This window comes from Mustelus asterias, chromosome 17, assembly GCF_964213995.1.
Source record: "Mustelus asterias chromosome 17, sMusAst1.hap1.1, whole genome shotgun sequence".
In the NCBI taxonomy this organism is placed as follows: domain Eukaryota; kingdom Metazoa; phylum Chordata; class Chondrichthyes; order Carcharhiniformes; family Triakidae; genus Mustelus; species Mustelus asterias.
In genome coordinates this window covers 71,871,812-71,888,691 of record NC_135817.1, presented here as the reverse complement: position 1 = coordinate 71,888,691, position 16,880 = coordinate 71,871,812, and the positions used below count along the sequence as shown (strand labels likewise).

General features: G+C 45.0%; 1 protein-coding gene across 1 annotated transcript in view; it reads left to right on the top strand.

The window, feature by feature from the left end:
• tmprss7 (transmembrane serine protease 7) overlaps window positions 1–16,880 on the top strand; it is a 67,280-nt gene that overhangs the window by 35,540 nt on the left and 14,860 nt on the right. Inside the window, exons 10-12 of the mRNA XM_078231900.1 lie at window positions 4,673–4,779; window positions 5,775–5,911; window positions 13,970–14,077. Coding sequence (XP_078088026.1) covers window positions 4,673–4,779; window positions 5,775–5,911; window positions 13,970–14,077 — 352 coding nt within the window. The remainder of the gene's footprint in view (window positions 1–4,672; window positions 4,780–5,774; window positions 5,912–13,969; window positions 14,078–16,880) is intronic.

Sequence of the window (16,880 nt, the reverse complement as noted above, 5' to 3'; positions counted from 1 at the left end):
CTGCACAAAGACAGGTGGATTGTGTGTGAACACTGTGGATGAAAGGGGCTGGTAATTCTACAGAGTTTAACTCACCTCCTGACTCCCCAGAGCCCGTCCATCATCTACAAGGCACATGTCAGGAGTGTGATGGAATACTCTCCACTTGTCTGAATGAGTGCAGCTGCAACAACACTCAAGGAGCTCGACACTATCCAGGCCAAAGCAACCCGCTTGATTGGCACCACATGCACCACCTTTAACATTCACTCTCTTCATCACCAATGCAATGGCAGCAATTTGTACCGTCTACAAGATGCACTGCAGCAACTCTCCAAGGTTCGTTTGACAGCACCTTCAAAACTTGCGACCTCTACCACCTGAAAGGACAAGGGCAGCAAATACATGGCAACACCACCACCTGCAAGTTTCCCTCCAAGCCACACATCATCTTGACTTAGGACTGTTTCTCTATTCCTTCACTGTTGCTGGATCACAGTCCTGGAACCTCCTTTCTAACAGCACACACTATATGGACTATGGCAGTTTAAGAAGGCAGCTCACTGCCACCTTCTCAAGGAGAATTAGGGGTGGGCAATAAATGCTGGCCTGGCCAGTCACATCCATGTCCCATGAAAGAATGCATAATAATGAGTGCTAATGTCCCATCTATTGACATTTGACATTCCTAGGGTCTCTAACACTGAGACTTACAAGAGTGTGAGTTTGCAGTGTGTAGAAGTTGGACTAACTCTAGCAGAATAGATGGTATCTTTCATCTGTTTCCTGCACTGCAGGGAGGTCCTCCTTTAAACCCTAGGAATGGCGACCACCCTGGTGACTTCCTCCCAGCCCATCGTTTTCAGGCAGGAGGATCAACCTTAGAAAGAGGACCTCCCATCTTTCCTGGACAGTCCTGGAGGAGTATCCCCAGGGAGACATTGCTGAGCAGTGGGGCTGGAGGTTGCTGCATTCTCCTTGACATTCTTTCCCAGCATTTGTGATCCTGGCCTGCAGTGAGTACTGCCCAGATATGGTGCTAGAGTAAGCCACTTCCTGCCTGCCCCGCCTTAAATTCAACGTGATCCTCATGGGTGCATAATTAATGAGCTGAACAGGGCAAGATTGGTCATGCTCACCTGCCCTGTTCTCCAGTCAGTCTGACTTCTGCTCACTCCACTGGGCTATGGGTGCGATTCTCTGGCCTCCCAGCCACGTGTTTCTGAGATGGGGGGCTAGGTTCATAGGCTTGCGGGAAGGGCTAAAAGGAGGGGGATGTCATTGGGCGGGGAAGGGGTACCATCGATGAGCCCAGGAGGTCTACAAAGCAGGATCCCCCATTTTTGCTGGACAATAGCTCACATAGCTGCTAGGTTTCCTGCATTTCCCATCACCATGGGAAAAATACCAGTAATGGCAGGATGAGGGCTTCAATAGGCCGAAGGGTTCATAAGCAATTCAATGCCTCCAAACAGGCCAGGGCAGATGGATAATCAGCGGGAAGGCTATCCGTGGAATTTATGTGCCTCCTGCCTTCAAACCCTCTGACAGGATACGTACAATCCAACTCTTTGTCACTTAAAAGATAATGATGGATCGATCTGATGCAGGTATTCAAAATTGTAAGAGGATTGAAAAAAGGGCAAGACTCCTAACCAGGGGGTCTTGCTATCTTCTGAGGTCTCACCTTGTGCTTTGGTGTGAAAACAATCTATGGGTGCAAATTCCAATTTATGGGGAAAACCTTAACTAACCCATGAAGCAGTAGTAAATACTTACAACACCAGTTGCTTGGTAAGATCCCCGTGAAGAGTTCACTCCTGGGTGGTCAGTCTGCCAAACAAATTCTTCCAGTGACTGACCAAGTCTCACTTTCTGGTTGCAGCCCCAATGTCCTTGAGAGCTGTGGTTTTCCATCTCTTTCTAAACCTGGTCTCTGAGCACATAAAGTAATGTCTTAATCGGAGTCATCCAATTGGATTATCAATCTTAGCTTAGCCAGACAAAGACAATCTACACACTGTCAGCAGCTGTTGTCTCCAGGTACCTACCAGTAATGGATGTGATTTCTGTAATTTGGAAAGCCATTCACACATACCCAACAGGCCATTGTCTGTTTCTGTAATCAGGGTGTCTGGTGGTTAGTCACTCCCCCAGGGGCATGTTTGGACATGTCTGTGTGTTTTTTTTATATGTCTCCTTGTCCAGTATTTATTTTAAGTTCCATGTAAGCCTCAGCACTGAGGTCTTTGGTCAGAAATCTTCATCCGATGCTTTCCGCATTCCACGTTCTTCCCACCTGGTTCTGAGCTCAGGTCCACCTCACAACATTTTAACGCAAGTATAAAGATAATATATATTTAAAAGAAACAAAGGAAAGCCTTGCAGCATTAAGAAATATACAAAATATCAAAATGCCTTACAAAATGAAGAATGACTTGCATTTCAGGACTTCAGGACATCCCAAAGTGTTTTTGGGACAATTAGGCACTTTTGTAGTGTAGTGACAGCTCTGAGTAAATCCAGGAAAAACATTTCCATTTGTCATTGGATTGGCAATTAGAGGGTAAAGTGTTACGGTAATAATCAAAAGAATAAAAGCCAATATTAGAATTTATTTACACACACAGGGTTGTTTGGACATGAAAATTAATCGTGGACAAAATTGTCCATACTCTGCATCATAAAACCATAGAAAAATTACAGCAGAGAAGAAAGTCATTCAGCCTATTTTGTCCATGCCAGCCCAAGGACACCCAGGTGCCCATTCTAATCGTACCTTCCTGCACCCGGCCCATAGTACTGTAGTTTACAGCACCTAAGGTGCAGATCCAGGTACTTTTAAAAATAGTTTAGGGTCTCTGCTTCCAGCACTAACTCATTAGTTTATCAAACTCTGAGAAACTTCTGGCATTCACACATGGGCTGCTAAATGTAGAAGTCCAGAAGTCCCTGAATAGTGAAGCTCACAAATGTGGCATCCCACTCCCTCAAAATAAAATGAATAATTCCATGATTTCTAAAATCTATTTATTCCTTTCAACATTTGTTTCTGATATTTCAGCTTCTACCTTAATTCCATTTAGCTCTTTCAGACAAATGACGCTAACATGAAGGGCCAAATGGTTCTCCTCTTTGCTATGAAATGCTGTGATTCTATTTGCCAATGGAATCCAGATGATAAAACTGGACTCAACTCCAAAGGCAAATGTTGTTTTGAGCTCTGAAAATCGGCAATGTTATTCACCAAATGTGACCATAGTGCACCTCCCCTGAGGGGCAAGCTGTTGTAAAGGTAGAGGGTGGCTCCTCCACTGCTTGAAAGTATATTTGTTAACTTTCAGAAAAGTTCCCACAGGATTTCTTTTACGATTCTGAAGTCAAGGTGGCACGGTAGCACAGTGGTTAGCACTGCTGCCCCACAGCACCAGGGACATGGGCTTGATTCCCGGCTTGGGTCACTTTCTGTGTGGAGTTTGCACGTTTTCCCCATGTCTGCGTGGGTTTCCTCCGGATGCTCCGGTTTCCTTCCACAGTTTGAAAGATGCGCTGGTTAGGTGCATTGACCGGAACAGGCGCCAAAGTGTGGCGACTGGGGGGAATTTCACAGTAACTTCATTGCAGTGTTAACGTAAGCCTTACTTGTGACTATAAATTAACTTTAGATTTGAGTAATCTGTGAACCACCCTCTCTAGAATTTATAGTTTGGAGGTTCAAAATGAAAAGGAAAGATAAAATAAATATACATTAGAAAGAGGTTCTAGTATCCTGAAAGTTACTTTGATGAACACTTGTGTTGTGTGTTCATTCAATGTCCTCGCCTTCTGTTGGATTAGCATTGAAATTTCAGATTCTGTTATCTGACTTGAAGAGTAGATTGAAGAATCAAGATTTCTATGAGGGTAAGGGAGGCTAGAAACACAACAAAGGTTACTTTTCTCACCATTAATGATGATGTGGAGATGCCGGCGTTGGACTGGGGTGGTCACAGTAAGAAGTCTCACAACACCAGGTTAAAGTCCAACAGGTTTATTTGGAATTACGAGCTTTCAAAGCGCTGCTTCTTCGTCGGATGAGTGACTCACCTGATGACCCATTGACTCACCTGATGAAGGAGCAGCTCTCCGAAAGTTCATGATACCAAATAAACCTGTTGGACTTTAACCTGGTGTTGTGAGACTTCTCACTGTCCTCACCATTAATGACACACTTACAGGAATAACAACAGGACTCTTTCTCAGTGAGGAAATTCATGGAATCTGTTTCCATTTGATTTTTGCTTTTAAGCCATTGTTTTTCATTTCCTTGTGATTTTGGGGCCCTCCCACATTACACAGGTTCAATGTGAGTCTTCTGAGGCACAATGGGGCCTCCAGACTGATCTGGCTGTCATTGCAGTTAACTGGAAAATGTATAGTCATGTTTTGACTGGATCACTAGATGGACTATTCACTTCACCGAGATAGAATTCTCCACTGGCGAAAGTGATGGGATTTAGGGTGTTGGTGGGAGGAAAATATTTCAGCCTAAGCCTGATAACAAATAATGATTATAGATTTGTGTAACCTGTGAGCCAGCCTCTCCTGAACGTGGAGGTTTAAAATGAAAAGAAAAGATAAAACAACTATAAATTAAAAAGAGGTTTCTGTATCCCAAAAGTTACTTTGATGAACAATTGTGTGTGTTTATTAGATGTCCAAGCCTTCTTTTGGATTAGCATTGAAATTTTATAACTACACAGTGAAGGAAAAGGGATTGGAAAGATGTGATCACGGCTGGTGGAAAATAAATGAAAAAATGTAAGTGGAATTTTTTATTATTTCTTGTAAATGAGTTGCCATTTAATGTATTTTACTTTGGCTTTTTCCATCATCATTTATTATGTGGTGATAACTCAAGAGCAAAAAGCATTAAATTGTTCTAAGAAATACATTATGAAGCCACTTGGTAGAAGGACATTTGCTTGCCTATTGATGATGATATAGATGTTTTGAGTTTGGGAGAAGAGGTTACATAGGGATTAGAAGCAGAAATAGGCAATATAGCCCTTCGAGCCTGCTCCGCCATTCAATTAGGTCATGGCTGATCTCTCCCTGGTCTCAAATCCATCTCCCTACCAGTTCCCTATATCCCTTTAACCCATTTTTTAAGATCAGAAATATATCTATCTTCTTCTTGAAACTATTTAATGATTCAGACTCCACCGCGCTATGGGGCAGCGAGTTCCACCAATTCACCACCCCCTGAGAGAAGGAGTTCCTCCTCATCTTTGTTTTAAGTTGTAGTAGGTCCACGATCATTGGCTGCAGGCAAGTCTACAGTAGCTAAAATCAGAATGAGACAAAATCATCTCCGATGCATCCACATTGTGATGGTAGAGTGGACAATGGGTAGAGCATAAACACGGCATATGTTTGTGGGCCAAAAACAGAAAATGCTGGAAAATTGCTTTTACCATATGTTTGTGAGCCTTTTATTTAATGAATTTTTAAAAAACTTCCCCCGCTTCAAAATCAAAAATTGTGTATTTTGAATAAAGTGAATTAAGCCATTTTCCTCAGGCGGTCAAAACTAGCTTAACAATATAGGTTCGCCTAGTTCAGGTGACAACAGACCCTCTTGTTCAAAAATCCTGAACAAGGTACTGAATAAATATGTATTATTTCGAGGAAAAGTTTAATACTTTATTATTAAAAATGTTTTTCTAAGTCTGAGATCCAGCTCCAATATGCATCAGAATATTGAAAACTATTGATCTGTTTAATATTGTCACTATGATATTCTTTTCATTTAGGTACTGTGGTTATCAAATAGATCATCAGACGGTGTTCCACATAGCTAATTTCCTGGTCAACATCATGTTCCAGTGCAGTGGAAAACAATCAGACAAAGCATTTCTGGCAGAGTACAGCAGTTACAACATCAGCCAGCGTAAGGATCTTTGTGTTCATTATTTTAATTGCATTTGTGCAGTTCTTGCAACTATAGAATAACTGAATGATCGCTCACTGTATCTGACTGAGCAAAGCTAAGCATGTCAGGAACTGCAAACGGGACAGCACAGTAGAATAAAATGAGGTTTCTATTTAACCCAATGGCCATGTGTTACATTGGGGCACTGTATCACTTCGACTTTTCTATGACATTTGCAAGTTAATTTTTACCAGTTACTGTTTAGATTTCCAAATGGAGTGTTTCTTGTTATCAGTGAGGAGGGAAAACTGAAATGGGATATTGTCAGCCTTGTATCTCACTGACCAATCACAGAATGACATTGGAGTGGTTTATATGATTATCTTTTGCATCATTGTGGCTACTGTGAAAGAAAGAAGGAAGCCAGAGACAGAAATAAAATGGAGATTTTAATTGCAGCGATGCCTGTTAGAATGTAACCGGTGACAACGTTGTATTGGGTGTAATGTGAACAATGGTAACAAGCTGTAATGGTCAGAATGATGTAATAGTCAGCTGACCAGTTGACTCACTATAAATAAGAACCTGTTTGGAATTGTGGGGAGCTTGGAATGGCCCAGGGCGAGGCCCCAAGTTGGGAGTAATGACGTTTCTTTATTAAACTCTTTCTTTGATTTATAAGTTGGAGTAAGTTTTGTTATATTTCATTATCTGTGTTTTGAAGAGTTCCTTCTGAAGAAACAATGCCAATGTTGGAAGTGTAGAAAATATTAAAAATTATACCCCTGTAAAATTGTGTTTATGGGCAGTTGTCAAGAGATTCCACAAGAGTTAACACCTTAAAGGAAGGAACTCTGCACTAGTGTGATCCAAAAAAAGCCCCTGCACATTTTGCATTTTTGGTTATTGAAGAGGGTACAGAATGGTACAGGACTCATAGAATTCTGGCTCAATGACGAGGACAATCTTTTGTAGAAACATCAAGTGTGAGTGAAAAGGAATTGCTCCAAGATCAGTGGAAAGATGGTAGGAGCTGCAAAGGTCTAAGATTGTGAATTTTGGGGTGCCCTGCCAGCAGGTTTACAGGTAGGAGGAGATGAGGAACTGTATAATTCTGTAGGTGCCTTACCCGCCCGCCCCCAACCTGACAGTGATTTACGGGGAATGCAGGCGAGGCCTACAGCAGCCTGCCCACCATTGCCCCAATCAATGGTCACTTAAGGGCCAATTTCCACCTGGCCACAACTTTTACCTGTCAGGAAAAGATCAGGGACAGGAGGGTGGGGGTGAACCCAGCAAGTTAGTTTGCTCGTGCCTCAGTGTGTCCCCCCTCAAGGTGTCACCCTTCCACCTGGCCTGGCCTTTGCAATCCAGCTCCCACATCCTTTGTACCAGAAACACCCCCACCACCACCATCCCTCTAGGCACCTGCTCATGGTCCCGCCAAGGGACCCCATACGTACCAGCATCCTGGGTACCTGGCGCTTTGATTTTTGCGTCTTCGTGCAATCCCAGGAATGCCCTTCACTCCTGGTGGGGCTAGAGAGCCACAGGTGTGATAATGAGGGATGAGAGAGAAGCTGGGGTGAAGCAGGGTGAAGAGTGGGAGAAGCCAGGGAGTGCTAGGGTAGGGGCAGGAGGAGCCAGGGATGCGGGCAGGGAGAGTACTGGGCTTTGCCAGGTTGCTCGGGGAGGTGGGGATTGAAGAGGGGAAGGAGAGGTGCTTCGGGGAGAAGTGCCAGGAGGATGGGATTGCCAGGTGTCATTAATAACTGAAGGCAAACACCAGTACAACTTTTAACACAGTTAGAACTATTTCTGTGGGTGGCACGGTGGCACAGTGGTTAGCACTGCTGCCTCACAGCGCTAGGGACCTGGGTTTGATTCCCTGCTTGGATCACTGTCTGCGTGGGTTTCCTCCGGGTGCTCTGGTTTCCTCCCACAGTCTGAAAGACGTGCTGGTTAGGGTGCATTGACCCGAACAGGCGCCAGAGTGAGGCGACTAGGGCTATTTCACAGTAACTTCATCACAGTGTTAATGTAAGCCTTACTTGTGACTAATAAATAAACTATTAAATAAAGTTATTTTCAAAAGTTAAAAACGGTTTTAAAAAGAGTAATATCTGATTGAAAAATAAAAATTATTTAAAAATAAGTCCAAAAGTCGTTGAGCTGGTGACTGACCTCAGGGAGTGTGTCTTCAGCTTGTGGTGTCATGTGGGGGTGTGATTTTGATGGCAATATTCCACGCTGGAAACTCTGCCTGTCTCAATGTGGGAGCCCGCTGTAGGAAAAAGAGGACGTTTTTGCACAACCAATGGAAAAGATAAGGAGCTGACCTTTCTGCCATCACAAGGTTAGAGGTGGGGGTGTTTGCTGATGATTGCACAATGTTCAGAACCATTTGCAACCCCCTCTGATATTGAAACAGCCCATGCCCATGTACGGCAAGACCTGGACAAGTTTTAGGCTCGGGCTGATGAGTGGTGAGTAACATTCGAGCCACACAGATGCCAGATCACCACCATCTCCAGCAGCAGAGTATCTATTTATCTCCCTTTGACACTCAAAGGTCTTTGCAGAACTTTCAACATTCTGGGAGTTATTTTGACCAGAAACTGAATCGGATCAACCACATAAACACTGTGATGACAAGTGCAAGTCAGAGGCTGGCAATTCTGAGGACAGTAATTCATCCTCTGACTCCCCAAAGTCAGTCCATCATCTACAAGGGACAAGTCAGGAATGTGGTGAAATACTCTGCACTTGCCTGGGTGATTGCAGCTCTAACGGCACACAATGAGCTCAACAGCAGCAAGCCAAAGCAGCCCACTTGATTTGCACTCCATTCCCCAACTTGAACAATCACTTATACTGCCAGTGATGCACAGTGGCGCTATCTACAGGATGCGCTGCAGCAACTCACTTTGCTATTACCTTCTAAACCTGTGCCCTCTACCACCTAAAAGGGCGAGGACAGCAGACACATGGGAACACCACCACCTGTAAGTTCCCCTCCAAGCCACACACCGTCCTGACCATCGCTGTTCCTTTACTGTTGTTGGCTCAAAATCCTGGAAGTCCCTCCCTAATAGCACAGTGGGTCTACCACACCAGATGCACTGCTGTGGTTCAAGGAGACAGCTTACCACCATCTTCTCAAGGGCAGTTAAAGATAGACAACAAATACTCATCTCGCCAATGATGCCCACACCCCATGGAAGAACAAAAATGGAATGAATTTTTTTTCTGGGCAGTCAGTGGTGAACGCTGGCACACAGAGCAACATCTGGGCTACTGCTCATTCTTATCCCAAAAGCTCATTCACCTCCTGCTTGATGCCTCCCGAGCAGCTACTTTAACAACCCTTATATGGTGGCATTTTCAGAATCTGGGGACTGCATTTGTGACACCTTTCTTACCTTCATCCAATCTTTGCGATCCATTGAACAGCTTGCAACCTGCTTAGAGTTTATCCTTCTCCATTTCGCAGCATATTCACTATATGCAAGGCACTCTACACATGCATATTTCTTCTCAATAGCCAATCACATTCATCTCTTCCCGAATGAGAAAATGGCACAAAATATGAAGATCGGAAATAAGATCGGGGCGGAACATCCATCAGCGTAACAGTCATCAGGGTGGAAATGAGTGACCCTTCCAGCACAGTGAAAATTGGAGATAGCAAGGCCAGTGGTTTATTTGAGCACCACATCTGTCCATTATTTCTACCACTTCCCATACTTCATGAAGTTGCACGTTTGGTCAGCTTGGCATCTGCAAGCAAGCTGCATTTAGGAGCATGTTGTCTGCTACTGAGCAGTCTGTTAGTGCCTGTCTAACTCCTGTCCCCTTTCTCTTTCCTCTAGGTTCCTCTCAGCAGCATGACCTTGAAGAAGATACCATTGAGAAACACCATCTTCATGAGGATGCAGACACGGACACTACCCTTTAATGCACCAGTAGAGACATTGGCACTACGCATGCCTTGGGCAATGAGTCAGAGGGGCCTGCATTTCTATTTTATTTTATTTATTTATTAGTCACAAGTAAGGCTTACATTAACACTGCAGTGAAGTTACTGTGAAATTCCCCTAGTCGCCACAGTCTGGCGCCTATTCGGGTCAATGCACCCTAACCAGCATGTCTTTCAGAATGTGGGAGGAAACCAGAGCACCTGGAGGAAACCCACGCAGACATGGGGAGAACATGTAAACTCCACACTGAAAGTGACCCAAGCCGGGAATCGAACCCGGGTCCCTGGCGCTGTGAGGCAGCAGTGCTAACCATTGTGTTACTGTGCCACCCCTAATCACCTTCACCTATTTGGTGAAGCAACCAGCATAAGGGAGCCGGAGCAGGTTATGGTGACAGGGACCGCCACCAGTTGGCTCATTGGAAGGCAGTGTCATCTCCCAGCTCTGTTCAGGGGGCAAAGAACTGCAAACTGCAGAGGAACAGCCTCAAGAAGAGAAATTGTTACAATACAAATGGAGTTCTGACAATATGAAGTATTGCAAGGCAGTAAAGGAATTGCTGAAATTATGGATGCATCTGCTTTCAGCCTACATGGTGTCCTGTGCTTATGGCATCAGTGAACAGCAGTCTACCTTGGAGCATGTAGCTACTTTTACACGCTTCTACAACTTTACTGGCAGCTCAAATAGCTGCCACCCAGATTCTGGGTTTTGCCCGAGTGGTAGCCACATGGATAGGAAGATTCAAGATAGTCAGGGGTGATGGCATAGTGGTTCCATCACCATACTCGTATTCCAGAGGCCCACGCTAGCGCACTGGGGACATGGGTTACAATCCCACCATGGCAGCTGGTGGAATTTAAATTCAATTGCTACATCTGGACTAGGTAGAAAAAACAACTTGTCTCGATCATGGCAACTATAACATCTATCATTGATTGGTTTAAAAACACATTTGGTTCTTGACTGTCCTTCAGGAAAGGAAATCTGCCATCCTTGTCTGGTCTGGCCTACAAGTGAGTCCAATGAAGGGGCTAAGAGCTCCGAAAGCTTGTGTGGCTTTTGCTACCAAGTAAACCTGTTGGACTTTAACCTGGTGTTGTTAAACTTCTTACTACAAGTGAGGCCAGGCCCACTGTAATATGGATAGCCTAGCAAGCCCCGCAATACAAGGGCAATTAAGGATGGACAATGAATGCTGGCCTTGTCATTGATGTCCACATTCCATGAAAGCATTAAAAAAATGTTACTCATGCCCTATATTCTGTCCATGAAGTGGCATGGTGGCACAGTGATTAGGAATGCTGCCTCACAGTGCCAGGGACCCAGGTTCAATTCCCAGCTCGGATGACTGTCTGTGTGGAGTTTGCACATTCTCCTCGTGTCTGCATGGGGGTGCTCCGGTTTCCTCTCACAGTCCGAAAGACGTGCTGGTTAGGTGGATTAGCCATGCTAAATTCTCCCCCAGTGTACCCGAACGGAGTGTGGCGACTAGGGGATTTTTACAGTAACCTCATTGCAGTGTTAATGCAAGCCTACTTGTGGCACGAATAAATAAACTTTATTGAGTTGTAGTCCAATGGAAGTGGCAGTGGTGCAATAAGAGTGACATATGTTGCCTGCTCTCTCAGGGCGTCCAGCATATCTGCTCCCTTTCCACCCCTCGAAGATTACCCACTATGGTGCCAGGCAATCAGCTGGGCCTGACTGCTCTTGCAACAGTTGGCGAGCTACAGTGTGCAGCTGGCACATCACAAGCTCAAGCTTGCTGAGGTCGATTGTCCCAAACACGTCAAAGATCCAAATATTGACAACAGCAGCCATTCACCAATGTTTTAGAAGCTATTAGGTCAGCCCCTTTTAGAGTAACTAAGTAAAGCATCTTTTAAGAAGAGTGCTGCCACCAGGTAACTGGGGAATGTAGTAAAGACAATGACCACCTTTGGTATGAAACTCATTATCTTTTCATGTTTGGCACTCTGGCCTACGATGTCTTTTCATAGCAGCTTCTGGATCCGTACGTCATTCATATGAAAGTTGGCAGAATGGTCTCAATGTTCTTTGATGTAGGATTAATGGAGTGGTGAAGGATGTAAGGAGGACTGCAGAGTGAGGTTGTGCAATTTGTCAAAAGAAGGGAATGAATAGGTCAGCTGAAACTATTAACTCATTAACCCATTCCTGACATCTCTGGCTGTGCGATATCGTGGTGGATGTTCCTCTGTGGCTTCTTTTCCACCTTCATCCAAGTCTTCCTCCTCAGATGGTGGCCTGGCTTTGTTGCTCTGCATCCACCAAATGCAACAAGGATGTAACAAGGTAAAATGATGCAGGATATTCCCTCTGGGATATACTGTAGATAGCCGCCCCAGACATGCAGGCACTTAAACCAAGAGCCCTTTTTATTTAGGCAGGTTTTCAGATGCCAATGGGGAGTAGTCTCTGTGCCTGGACACGGAAACCTGAGGATTGTATGAAGTTGGTTCTTGTGCCTCAGGCAAGCTTCTGCTAAGTCAGTTTACCAGACTGAAAAAGTGAATCTTGGGCTGATTGCCAGTCCCAGGTAAATTATAGGTGAGTTAAGGACAGCAGGAGGGAGGCCAATTGTGGCCGGCATCAGTTTCCTGAAATAGATATTCGGCTGTTAGTGCTAATGATGGATCTAAAGCCTGTTTTAGGATCCCTTTGGGAAACTGGGCTGCCTTGAGCAGAGCAGACATGAGCTTTCTAATTTCTATCACAGGTTTTCTCATTGTGGTGATGAAGTACATATTTATCTTAAGTAGGTGTGGTGCCGGCAGGAGCACTATTGTGTTGCAGAGTGGGAGATGTAAGAAATATCCCCAGTTCCACTATGGAACAAGACTGAGGTAAATTGAAGAATGGTGGTGACTCTCACTCCTAATGGCAAGCAGTAGCCATCAGAAGGATGGAGAGATCAGCAGCATACCTGGTGTAGTGTAGCCTCCTGGGATGCTGCTCCTCAGACAGATCCTGAAAATATACTTCGCTTCTGGGGCCGGGGAGGTCTTCCACGAGTAGTCTCCCTCCTAGGCCTAGTTGATGCTGCTCCTGGGTGTTCAGTGTACTGCTGCCACTGGTTCTGGTTGTCTATCGAGGTCTCAGCAACAAGAGTGATACCTATCATTAGCTCAGTGCTTATTCAGGGTAAGTAAAGTAAAAAAAAAGGTCAGGAATATTCAGCCTCTAAGCTCACATATCCTTAAAAATCCAAAGCCATGGCACACAGTTCTCTGAATGCCACTTTAATTATTGATGCCAGTGGCATTCTGTAACCAATTCCACTCGCCTTTACACAACGGATTTGGTGCTGATTGGAGTTCCTACTATTTAATGAAAATATTGCAGTGGGGTCAAGAGTACATCAAATGTTCCTGATTTGTTATGTCCATTTGCTTCTGGCAGGAACCTAGGCTGCGAAAATAAAGCACGCATGTGGCCAATATAGTGGTGATTGTGAATTGACTGGGAACACTGTAGTAATTATTCCAAGGATATTTTAATTATACATCTGCTCCATCACTGTGGGAGGGGGCACCTGGGGGAAGAGGTTTAAATCCTTCCTTTAAAATCTCTGTATTGAAAGTAATAGGTTGGCAGGGCGGTAATTGATAGCTTATTTGTGTTTTGGAGACTGAATGACACGATTATATCTCTCTTCTCCGGAGAAATGCTCAAGAATTGCAGCTGCGTCACTGTTGAGGGAGGATACGTGTTTTTTTTTAACACCTATTATATTTTTGCATTCACAAATATGAATGCAGAATAAATGATTCAGTGAACTGCAACAGAATGTTTTGTTTACTACAGCAAAATAAACTGGGAAATGCCTTCCTTAAGATGAAAGGTATGACCCTTAATCCTGGTCCAAATACCACAAAAAAATTACATGCAGTTTCTGACGTGAACAAGGTTGCTCAGTTGGACACATACAAAATTTGACTTCGATGTTAAGTTACTTTAGATGTATGGTGGAGTTGTTCTTTTAATGACTTTGTTTCTTCCATTTACTTCCTCCAGGACAATGTTAACATTGTGCAGATTAAATGAGCTCCATTCTCATTTTTTTTTAAAGCTTGTCCTAATGGATATTATGTCTGCTCTACTGGTCTGTGCATCCGACAGTCTCAACGTTGTGATGGATCAGATGACTGCTTTGATGAAAGTGATGAAGTATTTTGTGGTAGGTACCTCCGAAGAATATTTTGCCTGAAAGGTGCACTGGCCTCATGAAAAGGTAGCTCGGGGGGGGGGAATGAGGAACCTAATGGACAGAAAATTGTGCAGGCCGCAAATTGTGCGCGGGTTTCGGCAACACAACTGCTGTCACACAAAGCCGTCCACGGCAAACCCTGAATTGTAAAACTTATTCCAGTATGCTTTTTTTTGCACGAAGAAATAAAATATACATGTTGAGGCAAGTTTTACTGTCAGAAAGCAGTGAGGCTAGTGGTGCCTGCCGTTATGCATACAGAAACGGTACAGCACCCTCAGGCGATGCGAGTTTAAATGTTAATGTCTGAAGGTTGCCATCCTGGTTGTGCTGCTTCACCATTGATTTTGTGAAAACAGCATTTTGCTGTCTGCCTGACTACGATGTTGCTGTAATTGCATGGTAAATACAAACTAAACACACTACAAAAATACATTTTCTCATTGCAAGCAGAACACGGCACGGTGGCACAGTGATTAGCACTGCTGCCTCACAGCGCCAGGGACCCGGGTTCGATTCCCGCTTGGGTCGCTGTCTGTGGAGTTTGCACGTTCTCCCTGTGTCTGCATGGGTTTCCTCCGGGTGCTCCAGTTTCCTCCCACGCTCCACTGATGTGCAGGTTGGGTGGATTGGCCATGCTAAATTGTCCCTTAGTGTCTGGGGGACTAGCTAGGGTAAATGCATGGGGTTATGGGGATAGGGCCTGGATGGGATCGTAGACTAGGGGAATTTCACAGTAACTTCATTGCAGTGTTAATGTAAGCCTTACTTGTGACTAATAAATAAACTTAAAAACTTTAGACGATGCAAACTCGATGGGCCGAATGGCCTCCTTCTGCACTGTACAGTTCTATGATTCTAACAATATCATAAATATTAATCATTGCCAATCAACCCCTCTAGCCTTGAAAATGAGTGTGGAGAATCATTCCCTAGGTTTTAACTGTTGGAGATTTAAAAATGAATTTTTGCAAATTATATTATGTTCCTTTTTATCACTTTTTTTTCTTCCCTCTTATCCTATTCTACATTCTGATTCTCCCAAAAAAATTCTAAGTGCTGAATTGGCGAGAAAAATGATGTAATTTACAATTGTTTTTTCATTAGGAGTTCAGTCTCGAATCGCCCACACTCTGTGCAATGCAGAGGTCACAACTGTGAATATCATTAAAAGCTCAGGGGGCGGCGCCTATTCACACCGGCGTCTGACTGTTCCGGAACTCTGCGCATGCGCAGTGGCCCCTATCTGTCAGACTGCAGATGGCTGGCCAGCTCAACTGATGACCAGCCCGGGACTCTCGCACGGCTACCTCTCGTGACACCCACACGGCCCAATCATGGACCCATGACCCACCCCGTGCCAGCCCTGAATCCCCCTCCCATCCCGGAGCACTGCAATCCCCAGCCCCCCCCCTCCCCCAGCAGTGGTGATCCCCCTGGCAGACCCCGCCCCACTCACTGACCCACCCCCAGGAGGTAGACCACCCCCCCGGTAGACTGCCTGACCACCCCCCCCGGTAGACTGCCTGCCCTGATCGCTGGCCTCCCTCCAACACCAACCAATCCTATCTGCAGAGTGGCAGCGGGACCCCCCCAGTGGGACCCCCCCCTCCGATCGCCCCCTAGACCCTGCCCACAATAGGCCCCTCCCGATTGGTCCCACCCAATTCCCGCCCTGTGGCCCCACCCACAATGGGACCCCCCTGGCCCCACCCCCTTAGCCCCAACCCCATGGCACTGCCTAATGCCCAGTGGACAGTGTCAAGGTTCCTCCTGGGCATTGCCCCTTAGTCCCTTGGGCACCACCAAGGGGCCCAGGTTGGCACTGCCAGAGTGCCCATACCCAGGGGGCACCACCCTCCTGCCACCCGACCCTCCCTCTGTGGGGCCCTGATTGCCCCCCCTTCACTCCGGCAGTGTGTCCCACTAGTTCCCCAAATATGGGGAGCTACTCTAAACCCTGCTGGAGTGAAATACTCCTGGCGGGGTGGGAGATGCTATCGGGCCCAGAGAATTCAGTCCCGGCCCCAATAATCACATTTAAATAAGATTAAAAACAGATTTAAATCACTTACCCTGGTCTTCCCGCTGGTTTCCAGCATGGTCTCGACTGCGCCAGCTCTCCAGCTGTGGGAGACACGCATGCGTCAGGAACGCATGTGCGAATCTCGCAAAATGGCCAACACACAATTCTCGGGGCGGGGGGAGGCTGAAAATCGTGCCCACAGTTTCTTGCTCTGTTCTCTCAGATCCCAGATATCCCATTTCCTTCATCGTGACATTATCAACTTGCACTTCCAGCAACTTTGCAAACAAAAAAATTTAAAACCAAAATGTTCAGAGACAAGACTAACTAATGACAGGTGCCATTAGATGCCCTTCTGCAGCAGAATCTGAATTAATGTTAGGCTCTCATCTTGGCTATTGGAATGAGGTAAATGGTACAAGTTTTTTAAATGACACATCTACCTGAACATGTGCCATGGAACATTACACCAAACTTGATATTTGCTCATACAAATCCTTTCTATCCATTCCTGTAGTAAGACATTGATGTGTTAGATACAGATTAGATACATTCCAAATGAGAATAATAATTAATTTAAAATAAAATGTATTCCTTTCATAGAGTTACAAAGCCAATGTTTTTTAAAGTTTATTTATTATTGTCACAAGTAGATTTACATTAACACTGCAATGAAGTTACTGGTGAAAATCACCACACTCTGGCGCCTGTTCGGTACACTGAGGGAGAATTTAGCATGGCCAATGC